A 22,528-nucleotide genomic window follows, 5' to 3' on the forward strand; every position below is an offset into this window, starting at 1 on the left:
ACTATGTAATACCTTTGGATTTAAAACTTAAATAACTGTTGTTCTCACCTCAGTTGATTTTTAGAGGTGAAGTTTCAATAATGATAAAATGGGGGGTGGGCTAATTCCAGAGGATTATTTTCAAATCTGATGACAAAACTACACCCATCCAACAACACTTGTGTAAGATATGGAAGATGATGATGCAAATCAATTTAATCAATTTGATGCAGTCCCAGAAGAAAAAGAAAAAGTGAGAGAAGAGAGGGGAGGCATAGTCAAAATAGTGAATTCAATTATATTTCACAAGTTTAACATACTGAGAAGACAGTAGTTGTTGTGAGTTTGAAGCATTTATACAGGCAAGGCACAGTGAACAGCATACCATTAATTTATAGCTGCACACTTAATGCCGGTGAAATGTGGAGCATATTTTAATGTTGTTATTGCTTCTTGTGACAGAATGGCTACATAAAAGCACTTGGTGTCTTGTAGTGTCCGTAAACAAATTGCTGTGCATTGTCCTATGAGTACTGGATACCGGAAAAAAAGTGCACAAGTTACTTCTGCTAATGTATGGAACCACTGGTGGCATTTTATGGTAATTGTATTGATGTAATGGCAAAAATTGTGTCAGCAACCAATATTGTGGGCATTGAGGATAATAACTACTGCAGGTAGAAGATACAAACTGAGCATGTTGTAAATGCAATAAACATATAAATGATAACACTGGGCACCAAATAAATCTGTAAATCATAAAATTGTCAGGCATAATAATTATGAATAATAAAATTAAAAAGTATCAGCAGTTTCAGCTGTTTAATGCCAGAATCAGCATTCATTTCAAGATAACAAAGCATATATTTTTATAAGCGTCTGTGAAACAGAGTAGCAGCAAGCAGCGAAAGCTTCACTGAAGTTCACAACAACGGACCACTACTTCCAAAAGCTTCAGATCAAGTGTCTTTTGCTGTCTCACATTTGGATCCATTTCAGAGTTGGTTCTTCCCTTATTTCTCAATATTGTATACAGTTTTAAAAATTCAAGAATAGATTAAACATATTAATGAAATAATATCGTGTCAGTGTGTATGGCAAAGTGTTTAATGTTTTTAATCTTTCTCTTTACATTTATCAGCACCCAGATACCAATCACATAAAAGACAATTTTCAGCAAAAGGTGAAATTCTCTGAGCTATGTAGCGTAACAATTTTCATTCACATGATGAGACTTCACCTTGCAAAGGTAATATTGAAAATTTTATTGCCAAACCATGCTATCCATGGAACATGAGGTAAAGTACAAGATTACATTATGATTATGACAACAATATTGACACTATTGTCTCCTAGAGTACCAGTATGATACTTCAAGCATGCCATAAATTAAGCTACGTGCGTAGTGACTGCTTACATGACAAACCACCATGAGTTGCATGGAAGAGGATACATCCCATTGTACCATTTATAAGGGTTTTATCCTATTCCATTTATGTATGGAATGTGGGAAGAATGATTGATTGAATGCCTCTGCGCATGCAGTAATTATTCTAATCTTATCCTCATGATCCCTGTGTGAGCAATACATAGGGGGTTGTAGTACATCCCTAGAGTAATCATTTAAAGCTGGTTCTTGAAACTTTCTTAATAGGCTTTCTTGGGATAGTTAATGTCTGTCTTCAAGAGTCTGGCACTTCAATTCATGCACTAGTTCTGTGACACTTTCCCATAGATTAAACAAACCTGTGACCATTCACACAGCCCTTCTCTCTATATGTTCAATATCCTCTGTTAGTCATATCTGGTATGATTCCCACACACCTTGGCAGTATTCTAGAACTGGTCACACAAGTGATATGTAAGTAATCTCTTTTGTAGCTGCCTGCTGTTCCCCAGTATTCTACCAATAAACCGAGGTCTACTACCTGCTTTACCCACAGCTAAACCTATGTTATCATTCCATTTCATGTCCCTACAAAGCATTGCACCAAGGTATTTGTATGAGTTTTCCATTTACAACAGTAACTCATTGATATTAAATTCATAGGATACTATGTTTTTTCATTTTATGATGTGCAAAATTTTACATTTCTGATAGAACAAGTTACCAATCTCTGCACCACAGTGAAATCTTATCAAGATCTGACTGAAATGTATGGAGCTTCCCTCAGATAGTAGTTCTTTATTGATAACTGCATCATCTGCAAAAAGCCTGATTTTACTATTAATACTGTCTGCAAGGTCCTTAATATTCAACAGGAACAGTGAGGGTCCCAACATTCTTCCTTGGGGCACACATAAAGTTACTTCTACATTTGACAATGACTCTCCATTCAAGATAACATGCTGTGTCCTCCCTACCAAAATGTTCTCAATACTGTCACAAATCACACTTGGTACCCCATACGATCATACTTTCAACGATAAGCATAGATGCAGTACAGAGTCAAATGCTTTTTGGAAATCAAGAAACACTGCATCTACCTGGTTGCCTTGATCCAAAGCTTTCAGTGTGTCATGTGAGAAAAGTGTGAGTTGGATTTCACATGATCGATGTTTTCAAAATCCATACTGATTGGCACTGAGGTCATTCTGTTCAAGATACCTCGTTATGTTTGAGTTCAGATATATTCTAAGATTCTACAACAAATCAATGTTAAGGATATTGGATGATAGTTTTGTGGATCACTCCTACTACCCTCCTTTTCCAAGAACTTGGCACAGTTTTTTGTTCAAGGGATCCACAGTAGCGCATAGTTGGAAGAGGGGTTAACTCAGCCACAAATTCACTATAGAATCTGACAGAGCTCTGTTCAATTTTAATGATTTCAACTGTTTCTCAACACCACGTACACTAATACTTATTTCATTAATCTTTTCAGTGGTACGATTATTAAATTGGGGCAATTCTCAAGGGTTTTCCTTTGTAAAGGAACATATAGTCTTGTATAGACAAAGAAATAATAATAATAATAATAATAATAATAATAATAATAATAATAATAACAATAATAATGATTTTTGTTGTTTTGGCTAGAATCTGAAAGGAATTTAAATAAGCAGCAACACTGGTAGTCACATGAATTTCATTATAAATGGAGTAATTTAAGCCAGGTTGTTATAACACATAACAAATAAGTGATGAGGTTGGTTCACATTTTCTTATCAGTATTCATTAAAGTAACTGAGGTGGGAGCTGAAAATGTGTGTATGACATATTTTTATTAAAATCACTGTACTCCATCCAGCTAACACCCAAAGACAGATTCATATAAACAGTTATAAAACTGAAACCCAAATAAATATGAGAACATGACATGTCAAACTTACATCAGAAAAAGAATCAAGTAGTTGTAATTTCAGTAACTTGCTGTACATAGGTGGACAGTCAGGTGACACACTCCCAGACAGTTATGCAGAATGGCAATAGTGATTATGTTCTTTATCGGCCAATTAGTGGTGCATGTATGGAGAGATCCTCAAAACATTAACCACTGCTAATTCATCTCATTCATATCCTAATACACTGTCATAGCAGGGGTGTGGGGGCGGAGGGAGGTGGGAGGGAGATGATAATCCCACATGGTACAGCCCCAGTGGCAAATAGGGAATTTAACATTGTCTTACTGGTGGACTTGAGTAAAATAAAATAGTTTTTGCAGACCAAATACATCAACCCAAGCCAAACTTCAGGCTTTCTTCAAGGCTAACAACCTTGGCAGTATAATGGTCAGTGTGAAACATCACTGGCCACAACCTACATCTTTTCAGTTGTTTCAGTCATGGAGGAAAGTTAACCAGTATCTGCTACACCTGTACACCATCATCTTGAATGACGCAAGCAGGCTTTTGGTTTCTAGGGAACTTGCACTGACATGCTTTGAGGTATTAGACTCTCCAGGGAAGATCAGACACAAATTCTGAACTTTTTTTGCTTCTTTCAACACAAATTCTCTTCTTAAGACTGGCAAACTGAAACAAGTTACCGATGCTTTGTCACGATATCAGATGCTGATTGAGGAAGTTCAGGAAACAAGATTCACTCGTGAAAACTGCTTCAAGTCACAGGGTTATAGAAACTTTAAAGATTTGTTGTAAAAACCATCCCACACTCAGGCATGGATTTATTGCATTTAGGAAGGTAGGCTCAATTATGGGCTTCACCTCTCTCAACAGCCAAGTCTTTACCCTCTCTTTTTGGTGTACACATGGAGTTTGCACAATGGTAAATGTACATGGACCAATCAATCAGGTGAATAATAAGGACCCAGAAAGAACAGATGCATTGTGGGAGGAGCTTGAAGACATCCTCTCAAAAGTAGCTGATGAGGCATCATCACTCTGCATGGGAATTTTGTTGCCCAGCTTGACAAGGACAGAAAATATCAAAAAATTACTCACAAGATTACTGGAAACTACCCAGCTTTTAGGGGAAGTAATTATAATGAAGAGAGACTACTACCATCTGAAGGAAAAAGTTAGACTAATTCCAAGAAATACCAAAAGGGTTACTCCCAGAAAAAAAATATAAGTTCAACAGAGACAAGCTAAGGAGCAAACAAGAACTCACCCAAAAGTTGGAAACTTCAAATCCAGAGAACTTGGAACAATTACAGCAGCCTATAGTCAGAGTAGCTGAGGAGACAGTCCCACTCACGAAATCAAGAAAGTGTACTTTTTGTGATAAATGATGTGATTCAGCAAGAAATGGAACTGCCCGAAAAACGAAATGAACTTCCTAATGCAGGAAAATCTGCATAAAAAACCCTCCATGGGATGAAGTGTGTATTACTTAAGAACCAGTTGGTACATACTGAGCAAGACAGACAATGGGGAGATCTGGGAAAACCCGAGGAATTTTTTCATCTGGGAGAAAACAGGAAAAAACCCAGGAATTTTTTAGAATTCTGGGAATTTGTCATTGTTTTAGTTTTCACTTAAATTTTTGTACTTTTGACAAATGAGAATTGATACAGATTTGAATCAGGGGAATCCTCATCACATCTAGAAATAAACTTTCCTGAAGACAAAAGGGGACAGGTTTATACAAGCTGAGCAGAATAAAGCCAAATGGATTAATGCCAATTGCTGTTTATGTGTCTGACTGGGTTTGCAAATGGTCAGCGTTGTTATAATTACTGGCGGAATCCATAGATTCGGACTAACAGAGTGGAAATAAATGACTAACAGGTAAGAAAGATTATGTATTATCTTCTCATCCAAGAAATTGAAATTTTGACAGAAAACTTTTGGTCAGACCACTACACTAGTAAGGGCCAGTTATACAGTCCCCAGCTAGCAGCTGCTTAAGTTCTATACTGGAAGTTGCCCGGAAAACACGTTGTACGAACATGTAACAATGCCTAATCAGAGAATAGTCACAGGATAACTAAACTGGTGATTCTGGCAGGGTTAGTGAAGCTAACCGGTGAATAAGTTTTGACAATGGCAGGTCGATTTCATGCTTGAGAAACTGGAGCGTATGAATGAAATGTAAAACTATTTCCTAACATAAAGCTTTTTGCTTGTAGTAGGCCTAATAGGCATTCGATATTGATACTTCGTGAATTATGGTGTGTTATGAAAATGACCATTTGTACCAAAACAGTCTTGTTTATTTGGTGTATGTTACAATTTCTTCGGTATCAGAAAGGCCTGCTTTGTTTTATCTAGCAGAAGTGACAAAATAGACATAATGAGATCAAGAAACCACACCAGTCTTGGGTACTATTTGTATTAACAGCTTTTTCAGTATTAGACAACAACATTTTGATTTTTCATATAGCAAAACATTTGACAAATTTTAATGAGGTAATAGATTCTTTTGCAGAAAGGAAAGCATGCCATGTGATGCTGTAGCAAGATTAGAGAAGAAAAATGCTAGGAGCTAAGGATTAAAGAAATGTGTATTGTCTTGCTTGTCTCTTGTCTTTACTGGTTTTATGTACCCTGTCTTTAATTTTGTCACACAAAGCTGATAGGCAATAAAGAGTGGAAATTTTCTGAAGAGTTCTTGTTCTCCCAATTACAAATAATCTCATCCAGTATTAATTATTAATTGTGAGGGGCAGAATAATAAACCAGCCGACTGGGGCAGGAGAGGCACCACAGGACATTTTAATTTCCACTGTCTGGAATATATGTAGTTTGATGGCATGCATTACAAAATATACCCATTTCAATTCCACAGAACAAAATACAGTGCTGTACGATAGAAGAATGCTGTGTGAAGAGGCACTGCACTTTGACATCAGAAAGATGTGCACTACAAAATATTTTTGAATATTCGAAATATCATAAATCTGGGGCTGATGTGCAGAGCAGTCTGAATTACAGTGGGGAAGTGGGCAGTCTCTACATGACCCGTGTTTACATTCAGTGATTTTTCTGTTTCCTCTTCATTTACTGCTCTCATGTCAAATGAAAACAAAATGTATTTCTGTGGCCAGGAGCTATCAAGTGAATTAAAATACATTCACATAATTACGGAAGGCAAAAATATGTTATTAGTTTCAGATTTTATTTTATTTCCACCTTCCTGACAGTCAAGCATTAATAGCCTTGCAAAACGATGAAGTTATTTTTGTCAGTTCACTAAAGAAATTTGGCTTTTATTAATCTTTTCCGCTGAGGAAGTCAATATATTTGAAATGAAGTGTTTAATTCCACACTATTGGCTAGTGCCAACTATTCACTGCAGTTCAAGTGCATGTTTTCATCTTCTAGCACATATGCCATTTTGCCATAATAAAGAACTAAACATGAGATAATATTGTACTGGTGCTCCAAGAAAATTTACATCCCAAAAACCACACTGAAAAGCTTAATATCAGGTTGAGGCCTACTTTATTGGGAATCTGGACATCCCAATGTGCACTTGAAGTATGCACTTTAAATGTGCACAGTTTACTATGGTTCACGAAATTCTGATGCTCTCTGAGTATCCTCTAATTCTTGTTTCTTTTATGACATAATGTAAGATCTTTTAATGTTTTACATGTACAAACATGTGGGTTTCTTATATCATTGTAGCTGTGCAAGTGTGGCAGTGCCTGTTATCTGGTGCTCTCTGGCAACTGCTGAAACGAACCTATTTCTAACTGGTTGCAGGAAAATTTTGTGAATGGTGGTTTGAAAAGCATTACTTTCAGAGTAAATATCCTTTTACTCAAGTTGAACTATGATGAATTCAGCATTTGACTTTCATTTAAAAATCAACTCTTTGGTGATGAGCCATTTACAAGAATTTTGAGCCCACAAGATCAGACACTTACGCCGTTATAAAAAATTTTACAGGAACATTTGTGTGACATATCTTAAAGTGTAACATGCGAAAAAAAGATCAACATTATACGTGAAAGCTTAGCTTCTCTTGCAGCTTATTAACCTTAAAGACCAATATGATATGTGAAAACTTTGCTTTTCTTTTACCAACACTTAGTATATTAATTTAAATCATTAACTTTCCCTGTTTGTCTGTTCACACTACTTAACAGTGATGTTGCTATTAGCTGACTACATCATATGTCCTGTGCTCTGAATATCCACTGTCATTGGCTAGCAAGATCATGTGCAATGCGCTATGACGCTTACAGAAATGCATCACAATCTTGATTTCAATGTTTGGAAAGTAACATGCAGTGTTTGGTGGAATTCAAATTTATACTTTTGTAATACAAAAATATTCTGCATACATGTTGCTGCACATCAAAAGATCTTTCCAAAATGTGCTTTTTTCCCTGAGTTTTGTTTTCTAAAGTGCCAGGAAATTCTATGCCTGTGTATACAACCATAACCATTCAAAGAATTGATATGTTTTACTGTTTTGAGGGAAAAATATACTGTCACTTAACATGAAAAAAGTGTGTTTTCACGCAGGAGAAAGTGTATTTTTAACTGGGAAACCTGGGAAAAATCCTGGAATTTTTTTCCTTGTCTGTGTATACACCCTGCAAGACTTCCAAAAAATAACACACATCGTACCTAAAACCTTCATGCACAATCTTAACAAATACAAACCCATAAGCCTACAATTCAATGATTCCAAAGCAAATACAGTGCACGGACTTGAATGTCTCCCCAGCTAAGAGGCTTTAGAGAGTTCATTCATTTATGAAACCAATCCAAACATGTGCCCAGATTCATCTCCTCTTATGAAGGATGAAACCAGGGAAATCATCCAAGCATTGAAGAACAACATGACATCAGGTGAAGTCAGATAATTGGTGAACTATGGAAGCATACAGGGAATAAGGCAACCAGTAAACTTGTTGCAATTATTGAACTTCGGGAAAGCAAAAAATTTCCATGTGGGTGGACCTCTGCCTTAATTCATCCATTACACAAGAAGGGACAGAACAAATATGAACAACTACTGTGGCACCTCTCTCCTGCCAACAACTTGCAAGATCCTCTAAAAACCTCTACAGAATAGGGCAGAACAACAAATTGATCCACAACTGGAGGAATACCAAGGGGTTTCAGGAAGGAATAATCGTGTGCTGAACAGACTATTTCCATCATTTCACACCTGAAACTCAGAAACAGAGAATTTGTGGTACCTACATCAACTTATCAAATGTATACAATTCAACTGATCACACCAGCCTGTTTAAAATCTATGAAGTGTTTGGCCTACATAACAACAGAGAAGTGATTATCCAGAAAAGCCTAACCGACATCAGCTCTGAAGTGAAGTTCATAGGGATGTCTGATGCCTCTGGAATAGGATAGGCATGAGATAATGAGATGGACAATCACTTCTCCTCTTCAACAGTGTTTTAGAAAAGGTCAAGAAAATGGGGTAAGGCCTCGCTAGAAGTATATGAAATTTGCAATCACCTGTTGAGCCTTTGTGAATGATCCAGTGATCTTTTGAGACCCAATATATATGGCAGGAAAGCATTGTAACCAACTGAAAACACAGGCAGTGAAGGCTCTCATTGGAGAAGACATACTTTATGGCAAAAATAAAATCAGCACCAAGAGAACTGGAAGTCAGGCAAAGAAAAACTAAGTGGGCAGGAAAACTTAAATACCTAAGCTAACAGACACAGCCTAAACTATGAAACATAGAAGCCTTTGTATCGTGCATTAACAAAATGCAAATGGCCTGTTAACTAACTAAAGGCATCTACAATAAGAGACTGACATCCTTAAATGCCAGAATTAGACACTGTTGCACTGTTATTATATTGAACGCTCTGCATGTGGTAGATGAACAAGAAAGGTCTAACGGAGAAGCATGAGGCCAAAGAAAGAAATATTTTGAGAAACATCCTGGATCTCATCAAAGAAAATAGTGGGTGCACAAAGGGTCACAACCATGAACTAGATAAACAGGTGGAGAAAATGAGTGACATGTCTCACAAAAGGATTGCCTTTTATGGTCATGTAACACAAATGAGTCCAGGAATGGTATCTAAAATGATATTAACCTACTTTGAAGATAAGAAATTGAAAGGGGCTTGGTTCATAGAAGTCAAAAAGATTTATGAGGACTGGAAACTTTTCCTAAAGATATCCAGGAGCTTGATCCAGTTAAGGAGAAATTATGAATGCTGAAGTATTTGATGGAAGAGTTGAAATTGAAGACAGGCAAGTCATGGATCCAGAGAAAAAGGTACAACACGAGAAACAAGTGCTGATGCACTGGACAACATTCAATGCTATGAAAATGGGACAGGTGAATTGACATGGTCCCTAATGGGCTGACATGAAGATACAAGGAAAAAACATAGTTAATAATAATGTTGGTGCAGTGTGTCAACAATGGATAGTTTTCAGTATAGCTCCTGTAATGTCAATAATACACAGTGTTGATTGTCAGGTTGAGCTCTGTGTCTGTGGAGGGACAGTACAGCCAACTGTCTGCTTGCTGCTGAGCTAAGTGCTAATTCTATATTGCTGGCTCTTATGCTAGAATCATACAATGGTTTATTGTAACTATGGGCTAAGCTAGGGTAACATGTACTTAGTAAAGAAACATGGTTCAAAAGCTAATTTGATAATGTTCAAAGTATTTTCAATAAACATGGTGTAGTGTAATTTGTAGTCATTAGTTATACCTGATTATGTGAGTTACTTTGTCTAGCAAAGCACAGACCACAGAAAGTGTTCTTTGGGTGATATAAGTTTCCTAGGACTCAGGATGTGATATAAGGAATATGTTTGTGCCTGACTTTTGTCTCCTACTATGGGAGACATACCCAGGATCAGTTGCGATGTAGGTAGTTGATTCTCCAGTGTAAACTGCTTAGTTCGAGATGCAGGTAGTTGATTTGCCAATGTAAACTGCTTCAAAAAGCAAACCAATCAACATTATACTTGCTAAGCTAGCTGAAATTGCTGAACTATTTATTTGTTGCCGTGCAGTGGCTGAATTTTTATGTCATCTTGTCAGTGTCAAAAGGCTAAGAGGACCTGTGCCCTCCACCTGCTGTGGCAGGAATATACTAAATTCCTTGTACATATGGTCATGTGTACTACTAATAGAGTTATCATCACCCAGCTTAAATAACACAATCGAAGACTGAAGACCACAACAACAACAATAATTAAAGGCATGATTATAGTTTCCCGCAATGAACGTGTTTGTCACTAAAACAGCTGGATGCGGGACACTCAACATTCTAAGTGTCATACTCATCATCCTCTGGCAAAGTATCAAAATGTAGGATATGTTCCCATTATGTATATACACTCCTGGAAATGGAAAAAAGAACACATTGACACCGGTGTGTCAGACCCACCATACTTGCTCTGGACACTGCGAGAGGGCTGTACAAGCAATGATCACACGCACGGCACAGCGGACACACCAGGAACCGCGGTGTTGGCCGTCGAATGGCGCTAGCTGCGCAGCATTTGTGCACCGCCGCCGTCAGTGTCAGCCAGTTTGCCGTAGCATACGGAGCTCCATCGCAGTCTCTAACACTGGTAGCATGCCGCGACAGTTGTGGACGTGAACCGTATGTGCAGTTGACGGACTTTGAGCGAGGGCGTATAGTGGGCATGCGGGAGGCCGGGTGGACGTACCGCCGAATTGCTCAACACGTGGGGCGTGAGGTCTCCACAGTACATCGATGTTGTCGCCAGTGGTCGGCGGAAGGTGCACGTGCCCGTCGACCTGGGACCGGACCGCAGCGACGCACGGATGCACGCCAAGACCGTAGGATCCTACGCAGTGCCGTAGGGGACCGCACCGCCACTTCCCAGCAAATTAGGGACACTGTTGCTCCTGGGGTATCGGCGAGGACCATTCGCAACCGTCTCCATGAAGCTGGGCTACGGTCCCGCACACCGTTAGGCCGTCTTCCGCTCACGCCCCAACATCGTGCAGCCCGCCTCCAGTGGTGTCGCGACAGGCGTGAATGGAGGGACGAATGGAGACGTGTCGTCTTCAGCGATGAGAGTCGCTTCTGCCTTGGTGCCAATGATGGTCGTATGCGTGTTTGGCGCCGTGCAGGTGAGCGCCACAATCAGGACTGCATACGACCGAGGCACACAGGGCCAACACCCGGCATCGTGGTGTGGGGAGCGATCTCCTACACTGGCCGTACACCACTGGTGATCGTCGAGGGGACACTGAATAGTGCACAGTACATCCAAACCGTCATCGAACCCATCGTTCTACCATTCCTAGACCGGCAAGGGAACTTGCTGTTCCAACAGGACAATGCACGTCCGCATGTATCCCGTGCCACCCAAAGTGCTCTAGAAGGTGTAAGTCAACTACCCTGGCCAGCAAGATCTCCGGATCTGTCCCCCATTGAGCATGTTTGGGACTGGATGAAGCGTCGTCTCACGCGGTCTGCACGTCCAGCACGAACGCTGGTCCAACTGAGGCGCCAGGTGGAAATGGCATGGCAAGCCATTCCACAGGACTACATCCAGCATCTCTACGATCGTCTCCATGGGAGAATAGCAGCCTGCATTGCTGCGAAAGGTGGATATACACTGTACTAGTGCCGACATTGTGCATGCTCTGTTGCCTGTGTCTATGTGCCTGTGGTTCTGTCAGTGTGATCATGTGATGTATCTGACCCCAGGAATGTGTCAATAAAGTTTCCCCTTCCTGGGACAATGAATTCACGGTGTTCTTATTTCAATTTCCAGGTGTGTATGTGAGGGGCAGTTGGTCCTATATCCCTGGGTGTGTGTGCGCCATGGCACAATGTGTACTCTTGGTGGGGAAGAGGTGTAGAGGGGGAGCTGGTGGCTGCACTTCATTACTTCTGTGGGCGTACTGAACTGCCTGAACTGTCAACCACTCCTGGGGGTATCTCTGGCATATCTTCATCAAGTTCTGCCACTGCTGAATTCTCTTTCTGTTCCACATGCACTTGTGATGTATTTGATACATTGAGTTTACATAAAGTTTCTTGCCTGCATCCTTCTGCATAGTTGACACCATCGTTTTCTTACTGAGGAAACTTGTAATCTGGGATTCCCAAACGAACTTTGATGGTACACTTTTTTCAGATGCTGCAAATTGGCTGGGAGGTAGTATGAGTCTGTACCCTGTGCAACAAGGCAATTATCGCTATATGCCGCTGTGTTAAATAGCATGGAAGTACAGAGCCATATGTGTCTTCCTCCTGTAAACTGCTTGGCTTAGTGAATAATTTGCCTTCTTCCTATCGAGGAGAAGAAGACATCTGTTTCCTTGTAGTTCTGTTGTGAGCTTAATGTTTGATGGATGCTGTATAAATGACCAAGAGAACAGCAACTGTTTGCCATGTACCCCTTCCATAAATGTGTATCATTGTAGTGAAAGAATTGGTAGGGTTTAAGCTTCAGTGAGATTAATAAATAGAATTTCTCTTTTAGAAAAAGAGTTACTCATAAACTATATGGACTGTAAAAGAATTTAGTTCAGTAACAGATAACATCATCATTAATAAATAATCACAGCAGAAACAGTGGCAAATGTTACTGTATATGGAGGCTAAAATATAGGTTTCAAGCAATTATGGACTTTTTATGTAGAATATAACAGGTGCCAGGTGGAAGCTGTAATCTATGAATCAGAGTACATGAGTAATCTATAAACACACACATCACAAGAAGAGAGCATAAAACTATTATATCAACAGCAGCTAAATTAGAAACTCCAAGAGAAAGAAAGGGAAACTGGTATAAAGAAAAAATGAAAAAGCACTGACATGCTGTGTACAAAATATTTACAAAACAACTATCTGATTAAGAGATCTAGTATATTACAGTTTGGTGCCACATTGTACAAAAGATCTTAATGCAACTCATGGTGGATTAAAGAATGTTGAATTTTTGCCAGCACTTTGATTCAGTGATCTGAAAAATATTGTTATTATTATTATTATTATTATTTTAATGTGGGACTTTTATCAAGTGAAAATTTAGAAAGACAGTAACATTTGTCCAATTTTCTGATACAAGCATGAAGAAGATATGGGGGAATATATTTGGAAAAAAGACCCAGTCAAGATCACCAAAAAGACAGTATTAGAAAACTAAATGGAGAGAGTTATTTCGGAAAAGGCCAAAGGGCACGAAGAAGGAGGAATCAAGCCAACAAATAGGAATTCAGAAGTGGAAAGTATGCTAACTAAATTTAGTGTCATACTGTGGAGTTTTCATGTACCATGCACATTTTGATAAATAATATCTGCAGATATGAATAATATTATTATGGTTTGAATGGAAGTTGTAAGGAAAGAAGACTAGAAGAAACATTTTTTGTCAACTACAGCACATTGCTACTACTCAACCAGAAAACCTAGACAACACAATACTGTACTGTTGTATGCATGCTCAAAGCAGGGATCATATACACAATGGCAAGCTTTTAGTGGACTGCTGGATGCTTTCATATGAGTACTTAACTTGTGATCTGAAGACTGAACATCCCTGTTTTTTGTTAGTTCATTGGTTAGTTAGTGAATTAGTTAATTCCATGTTCCATAGACCACTTGTATGATTTTGTCTCATAATGGGCTAATAAAACTTATTTACAATATTCATGTCATCTTCTTTTTATACTATACCATTTCTCTCCTCCTGTTGCATCATTTTCATTAGTTTTGATTGTTTTCTGTTGTCAACGGTTTGCAACTTGTTTTGATACCCTAGAAAAACATGGTTTAGTTATGCAGCCATAAATATAATTTTGTTGTATAATCAGCTGACAATATTCCTGAGGCAAGTTCTTTCTGGCTGGTAACATTCCTGAAGAAAGTAATTTTTCTCCAGCACACAAGGCACTCATCACTCACTTTTATCTCTTTTGCCAATTTAAAGTACAAAAATTCTCATTAAAACTGCCACTGCTTAATGACAAGAAAATGCTGTATTCAAAAAACTAGAGTTAAAAGTGCAATTTATTTGAAAATCAGCTAATGGCTTACGGGATTGTATCCGACGTCTGGGAAATCTGGGCTCATCTCCCAGTTGCGGTGATGATGATGGGTCTGACAGAGCTGAGCGACGATTTGCTGCTGCCGCCATTTGCGTAATTGTGCGTGCTACTAAGTGCCGACGCATCAGTTGTTCTTCAAGCTCTTGGCAGTCATCATTTATTAGGTTCCTATTGAACCTCTCATGGAACTGCAAAAAAATTTAAATATCTCGTGTAACATGATACAATATTTTAATATTAGTTTTTACATCAACAGCTGTTAAATTTGCAAATACCATGTCTCCAAAAACAGGAAAATTAAAAAAATTCAATGTGACAGAAGCTATATAAATTTGTAGTCTAAAACTTTATAATAAACTGACATTTTACATAATTTAAAAAAGAAGTTGGTACAGGAAAAACAAGTAATAAGAAATGGAAACTAGAGCCTAAAATCCAGAATCTAGAAGTAATAATGAAAGTAAGAAGTTCATCTCTGTCTGCTGAAGATTTTAGCGTTTTTTTAAGTAATATTTTGTATGTCTACAAAGACAGGATTAATTTTTTTTTAGTTTTCCACAGGGGTGAATATATCAATGAAATGTTGCTCTTGTTCCATTGGGAAAATGCACAGTAACATGACTCCATTATCAAGTTGATATGCAAAATAACTTTCCATGCGGCTTTTGGGAGTAATCATGTCGTGCTTGTTTTGATAAATTAGTAAATTTTAATACCATATCATAATAATTTTCTTAGTTTTTCAGTGATTTACGACCATTGAAAATTCATATATAGCCACAGTAATCTACTCTTTCATTTTCAAAAGCTAAAAATGCGTGGCTGACTTCAGCTGAAACAAGATCACCCATGTAAGATATCTTCTGAAACTGCAACTACTGATGAAAAAATTAAAAAGATTAATAATATTGTATCAGATGAACAGCAGGAAAATGTGTATCAAATAGCTGATTCCATAATTAGAATACCTTCTATACGAAGAATATTCCACAAGAGACCTTTGTGCAAAGTGAATTCTGGCAAAAAGGAAATGGATAAATGGTTCCTCAGTTATATTTGGACCATTTTAAAGAGAATTCAACCAATTTTGTATGTCAGTGTTATTCTACACAAAATGTGGGTCCAATAATAAAGCAGTGTTCAACAAACCGCTGCTCACGGATCACATGCAGCTCTTTGTCCCCTCGGGTGTGGCTCAACCACAAAACACCATTTCTGGGCTCACACTGCAGCTCAACTGAAACTTTGTAGTTCATATGTAGAAGTCAGTTTCAGCATAGCTTAGTCTATTTTGAAAAATTAGCATTAGATGAAATTGCCAATCTCTCTTGGTACTCAGACCATGTCCACTCATGCTCACCAGCATCACTCTCGCAGCTTACCATTGAAAGAGGTTGGTGCATAATGCTTCAAAGTCAGGTGCATGAGAATTTTTAACTTACATTAGATTTTGTAAGAGAAACTCTGATTCACCTTCCCAGCCTATTGAAACATTGCCAAGAAAATAATTCTGATACTGACGTTTGCTATTTCAAAACAGCACTTTTAAATATGAGTAAAGCTTTTCTCAGCAGATTTCAGGAATTCAGAAACAGCAGAGTGACATTTCCCTTTACTAAAACACCTCTTAATGCTACTGTAACATAATTTTTCTCCCTATACTATTGACATTGGCAACTTTGAAATACAATTGCTGGAGTTAACAAACAAAGAATTGCAAAGCTTGAAATTTGGTCTTTGTGCTGATATAGAAATACAGGGAAAAACAAATGTGAACTAAATTCACAGCAAAAGCAGTCTGTTTTGAAAGACCTGGAGAAGGAAGATATGTTACTTTTAACACCTAGAATAGAATTCCTAATTCACAAAACCAGCTACTAGTGCTTACTATTGTTTCCTTATTCAGATCTATATGTCCATGCAAACAATAATTTTCAAGCATGAACCTTATCAAAAGTAAATTTAGACTTTGTCTGATTAATGAGAACCTGACGCCATGCCTAAAGTTTACAACACACAAACCTGATTTACCCAAACATTCCAAGGAGATACAATGTCAGTTGTTCATATTAGTGTTTGTTATTGTCACAATTTAATTTGATGGATAGCTTAAAATTTATTTTTATCAATAAATAATATCATTATTGAGTATGATAACAAGTTTTATTCAACATAATGATAATTTAACTAAGACTTAAAACTTCAAGTAAGGTTTATTAATTTAATTTTAGAAAGTATGGGGGAATGAAAGAAATGTGGTATCGAGTACTAAGAAACATACATTGAGATGGTTTGGACATACAGAGGAGATAGATGAAACAACTATACAAGATGTGTGTGGATGGGAGAGATGGAACAGATCTGCCTCAGACTGACTGATGACATTTTTAGCAATGGCCAGCTCTGTAGCACCCTAACAAAGTTAATAAATTGGTCTATCTGAAATAGATTTATAAACAAAAATAATAAATTTTTCTTCTAATAATTTCCGGGTATGCAGCCGGATCCCGTCGACATTCTGCCACGATATTTCGGCCCAGAGACGTCCGGCCATCATCAGGTGAGTACACAACTACTGAAGAGCCCAGGTGCAGTCGCGGTATTTACGCCGAATCTCGCGCCTGTAAAATGTACTGGCATCCTACAGCGCATGTGTCAGGTGTTGACATGCGCAGCATAGCCGAGTTGTACGTGCTGCCCTCGGTGGTGGAAATAAAGGTTCATCTAGTCATTGAGTATCGAATGACACTGTCGATTCCGCTGTGATTGTATAATTTTAATAACAGGATTCCAATTTTTATCCAGCTGAAAGCCGTTGTCTCGATTTATAAGATTATTGGCAAGACGTATTTCCACTGATTCCTTGATTACGGAATCCCAAAAACCGGAAACCGGGGATAAAATTTTTGTTACATTGTATTCCATTGAATGTCCCAAAGAAATACAGTGCTCTGCTACTGCCGATTTTGACGGTTGCCGCAGACGGGTGTATCTTTCATGTTCTATACATCGTTCATGGACAGTTCTTGTCGTCTGGCCAATATATGCAGCGCCACATTCACAGGGAATTTTGTAGACGCCTGCCTTCTTCAGTTGTAAATCGTCTTTAACGGATCCAACCAGGGCCCGGTTCTTTGCTGGTGGACGGAAGATAACCTTGATTTTATTTTTCTTCAGTAATCGGCCTATTTTCGACGACACATTCCTGGCGTATGGAAGGAACGCAGTTGATTTAAAGTCATCATCTGCGTCCTCAGTGCGTTGCTTCTTGTTATGATAGTTGCGCATGGCCTTCCTTATTTGGCGAGAAGTGTAGCCATTCTCTTTGAAAACCGGATCCCGTCGACATTCTGCCACGATATTTCGGCCCAGAGACGTCCGGCCATCATCAAGTGAGTACACAACTACTGAAGAGCCCAGGTGCAGTCGCGGTATTTACGCCGAATCTCGCGCCTGTGAAATGTACTGGCATCCTACAGCGCATGTGTCAGGTGTTGACATGCGCAGCATAGCCGAGTTGTACGTGCTGCCCTCGGTGGTGGAAATAAAGGTTCATCTAGTCATTGAGTATCGAATGACACTGTCGATTCCGCTGTGATTGTATAATTTTAATAACAGGATTCCAATTTTTATCCAGCTGAAAGCCGTTGTCTCGATTTATAAGATTATTGGCAAGACTTATTTCCACTGATTCCTTGATTACGGAATCCCAAAAACCGGAAACTGACAAGAGAAGCCTACAACGAGAAGATATATTGTCAGCTAAATGATTCTACGTACCGTAGAATTGAAAAGGACCCAACAAGCCGAATATCAAGGAAAACTACTACCCTTTTGAACGACTGTTCTCTACCTGAAGAAGTTATCAAGAGATTGAGACCACACAATGCAGTACCACCAAGACTCTACGGTCTTCCGAAGATACACAAGGATGGTGCCCCACTACGATTAATAGTGAGTAATATTGGTGCTGCGACCTATTCTACAGCAAAATATCTGGCCTCATTACTAAAGCCGTATGTGGGTAAGTGTTGCCACCATATACGTAATTCCGAGGATTTTGTCAGTCGCTTGAAGGAAGTTAAGCTTAGCAGCTCGGATTTATTAGTCAGCTTTGATGTGGTCTCACTTTTTACCAAAGTGCCTTTAATGGAATCATTACATCTTATTGGTAACTTATTCAGTGCAGAAATGACGGCTTTGTTTGAACATATACTCTCCTCAACGTACTTTTTATTCAATGACGAATTCTTTGAACAAACAGACGGCGTCGCCATGGGGAGCCCTTTGTCGCCTGTGGTAGCTAATCTCTTTATGGAGGACTTTGAGGAGGAAGCACTTGAGTCTGCTGTTTTAAAGCCTACGGTCTTCTGGCGGTACGTAGATGATACTTTTGCTGTATGGCCTCATTGCAGACAGGAACTGGAGAAATTCCTTCATCACTTAAACTCATTACATGAGAACATCAAATTTATGATGGAGATTGAAAAAGATGGCACTTTACCATTTCTAGACGTGCTAGTACTCCATAAAAATGATGGGTCATTAGGACATTCTGTGTACAGGAAAGCGACTCACACAGATCTGTATCTCCAGGCGTCAAGCTGCCATCACCCAGCACAAACAGCCGGTGTTCTCAGTACCTTAATACATCGAGCGCATATAATATCGGATGATGAAAACCTCCACGCAGAATTAGAACACTTGGAGAAGGTTTTCAAAGAGAATGGCTACACTTCTCGCCAAATAAGGAAGGCCATGCGCAACTATCATAACAAGAAGCAACGCACTGAGGACGCAGATGATGACTTTAAATCAACTGCGTTCCTTCCATACGCCGGGAATGTGTCGTCGAAAATAGGCCGATTACTGAAGAAAAATAAAATCAAGGTTATCTTCCATCCACCAGCAAAGAACCGGGCCCTGGTTGGATCCGTTAAAGACGATTTACAACTGAAGAAGGCAGGCGTCTACAAAATTCCCTGTGAATGTGGCGCTGCATATATTGGCCAGACGACAAGAACTGTCCATGAACGATGTATAGAACATGAAAGATACACCCGTCTGCGGCAACCGTCAAAATCGGCAGTAGCAGAGCACTGTATTTCTTTGGGACATTCAATGGAATACAATGTAACAAAAATTTTATCCCCGGTTTCCGGTTTTTGGGATTCCGTAATCAAGGAATCAGTGGAAATACGTCTTGCCAATAATCTTATAAATCGAGACAACGGCTTTCAGCTGGATAAAAATTGGAATCCTGTTATTAAAATTATACAATCACAGCGGAATCGACAGTGTCATTCGATACTCAATGACTAGATGAACCTTTATTTCCACCACCGAGGGCAGCACGTACAACTCGGCTATGCTGCGCATGTCAACACCTGACGCATGCGCTGTAGGATGCCAGTACATTTCACAGGCGCGAGATTCGGCATAAATACCGCGACTGCACCTGGGCTCTTCAGTAGTTGTGTACTCACCTGATGATGGCCGGACGTCTCTGGGCCGAAATATCGTGGCAGAATGTCAACGGGATCCGGCTGCATACCCGGAAATTATTAGAAGAAGAAATACGCCGGGAAAATTTCAGAAGTCACAATAAATTTTTCGAACATATAATGTAATTGGATAGATAAAAAAAATCTCACCAAGCGGCAGCAGAAGAACACACATTTAAAAGATATTCAAGTCTGCAAGCTTTTAGAGCCAGTGGCCCCTTATTCTGGCAGAAGAGTTGAAAGGGAAGGAAGAGAGGTAAAGTTAAAGGACTGCTTATGTTTAGGAAAAGAAGTAGATTTCGGAAAAGTCATCCAGAACTCCAGGTCAGGGGAGGCTTACCAGATGGGATGAGAAGGAAAGACTGACGGTTGGAGGACTGCACCAGACAAAATTTGAAAACCTGAGAATTTAAAGGTGAATGATAGGGTAACACACAAGATAAGGATTACTACCAAAACATCATGCAGGAATTTATAAGAGTGATACACTAAGTGCATTGTATGTGATAGAGGTGGGAGGAGGGGGGTAGCAAAAATAGGCAGGTCAGAAAATCAAAGATATAAAAAACAAAAAGGGAGTGAAGAAAGGAATAGTTAGTGTGAAAAAATGCTGAGACAAAGATGTTAAATGTGAATTATGGCCAGGTGGCTGGTGAAAACCAAAGACATTTTATAGCATCAGTTCCCATTTGCGCAATTCTGAGAAATTGGTGTCTAGGGGAAGAATCCAGATGGCACATATAGCTCTTGACTGTAATGTTGCAGAGCATGCATTTCCAGTATACACTCTCTGCCTATGCCCGTTCATCCTAGCTGATAACTTGGTGGCAATCAAGCCAAAGTAAAAGGCCAAACAAAGTTTACATAACAGTGTTTAAATACCATCTGGTATCAACATGTGTCATTTCATAGTTGCCTTTCCCTTTGATAGTCTTATGTTTTGCCAGTTATTGGCACTATGTAGGTGGTGGTAGGAGGGGGCATAGGAAGTCTTAGCAGTAGCAGTACCCTGATTGAGTTACTAACAATTTTTCAAACCATTTAGTTTAAGTTTTAAAAAATGTCTCTCAAAAGAAGTTACAATTGTACTGTTGATATTTGGCTCTGCTGATTAATGAGTTTGCTGACCACTACACTAGAGCAATGGGTGGAAGCCGATGGTTCTGTCTCTGAGGTTAAATTACAACTGATTTTTAACAATAAATTTCAGAGCAGGTGAAATGTTTTGTGGAGTGGTTGTTAGTAGATACAACTGTGAATTTTTTTAATTACTTGTGCGCATGAGGAATAACAGCAATAGTATGATTAGCATAGACTGCCACTCACCACATAGAGCAGGAATTGGTTTGCAGACAGGCATGAGGTTCACAAGTCTACATTGTGTATTATCATTACAACTAGTTTCTGTACAATGAATAACTTGTGTGAGATTGTCCCTAAACAATGTTTATTATGACAGTAATGAATAAAAGTGTGAAAAGTTAGATAACTGTTTTCATTGTCACAAATGAAATCATGTACTGAACTTAAGTATTTAAGGTGATCCTTAATAAGCTATTTTTCCATTCATGATCTAATAAATATGCACACCAAAGCATTTTATTGTTGTCAATGAAAAAGTGCATTAATTTTATTTTGGTCACCTTTTGATATGGATTACTACGCAGTGCTCTTCTCAATGTCACAGCATCAGAGGAAGTAGTGCTGTCAGGAGATGCTGGTGGCTGATGATCAGAATTTAAAGAATGGCGTAACTCAACACCAGGAAAAAGTGATGAAAGGTGAACAGCTCTGGCAATTGCTGGTGCAATGAACATTGCATCGCCATTCATCATATCTGCTTTCTTAGATTCAACAATTGTCACGGGTCCATATAAATGAGCGTAATGCTCCCTGCAACATAAAACACATTTTTTACAAATTATGGTTACAATTATATGATAAAAATATAATTATGCAGCGTTGATTTTCATATGAACAATATAAGATAGCAACATGTTTTCGCTTCATTGTTAGCTTTTTCTCTTTTTTTTAACTTCTTTTAAAAGTTTGCACTTCACTACAACTAAAAAGTTATTAATGTATGGGAAAATTTACTTACGCTAATGTCAATTTCTCATACAGTCGAGTGAAGTCATGTTCTGCTCCTGAGTGAAGGAATATTCTTTTGAGATACATGTCATCTATAGTATCGAATTTTTTCTGAAAACCAAAGCAAAGGATTGTACATACATTCATCATTATCACTGCCATTTATTGTTTTAATGGGCCATTAAGATCTACAGCAGAAAACAACAGAAAAAACACACTACAGAAGGAAAATAACTGTACACTAAAAAAATTATGCAGGAACACATTACAAAAAGCACTATAAAAGATGGAAGTCAGTCAGTCACAATGGACGGGATATCTACTGCAGATGGTAGTCCATCACTGCTTCATTGTTATCATCATCATTTATTGTGTTAATGGTCCTTTAAGACCCACTACAGAAAGAAAATAAAAAAAAACATATTTCACAACAAACATAAAAAATTTATACAGGAACACATTACATAAACCACAGTAAAAAGAGTATGCAGTCAGTCACAGTGGAGGAGATGTCTACTGCATCTTCCATTGCTCTTAGCTCCACTTGTTTAAG

General features: G+C 38.6%; 1 protein-coding gene across 3 annotated transcripts in view; it reads right to left on the reverse strand.

The window, feature by feature from the left end:
- LOC124612947 (Na(+)/H(+) exchanger beta-like) overlaps positions 1 to 22,528 on the reverse strand; it is a 1,149,910-nt gene that overhangs the window by 2,603 nt on the left and 1,124,779 nt on the right. For all 3 annotated transcript variants that reach the window (XM_047141462.1, XM_047141460.1, XM_047141461.1), the window contains exons 22-24: positions 21,986 to 22,086; positions 21,528 to 21,777; positions 14,370 to 14,568 (exon numbers count right to left, since the gene is read on the reverse strand). In XM_047141462.1, coding sequence (XP_046997418.1) covers positions 14,370 to 14,568; positions 21,528 to 21,777; positions 21,986 to 22,086 — 550 coding nt within the window. The remainder of the gene's footprint in view (positions 1 to 14,369; positions 14,569 to 21,527; positions 21,778 to 21,985; positions 22,087 to 22,528) is intronic.

The sequence above is a fragment of the Schistocerca americana genome, chromosome 4, assembly GCF_021461395.2.
Source record: "Schistocerca americana isolate TAMUIC-IGC-003095 chromosome 4, iqSchAmer2.1, whole genome shotgun sequence".
In the NCBI taxonomy this organism is placed as follows: Eukaryota; Metazoa; Arthropoda; class Insecta; order Orthoptera; family Acrididae; genus Schistocerca; species Schistocerca americana.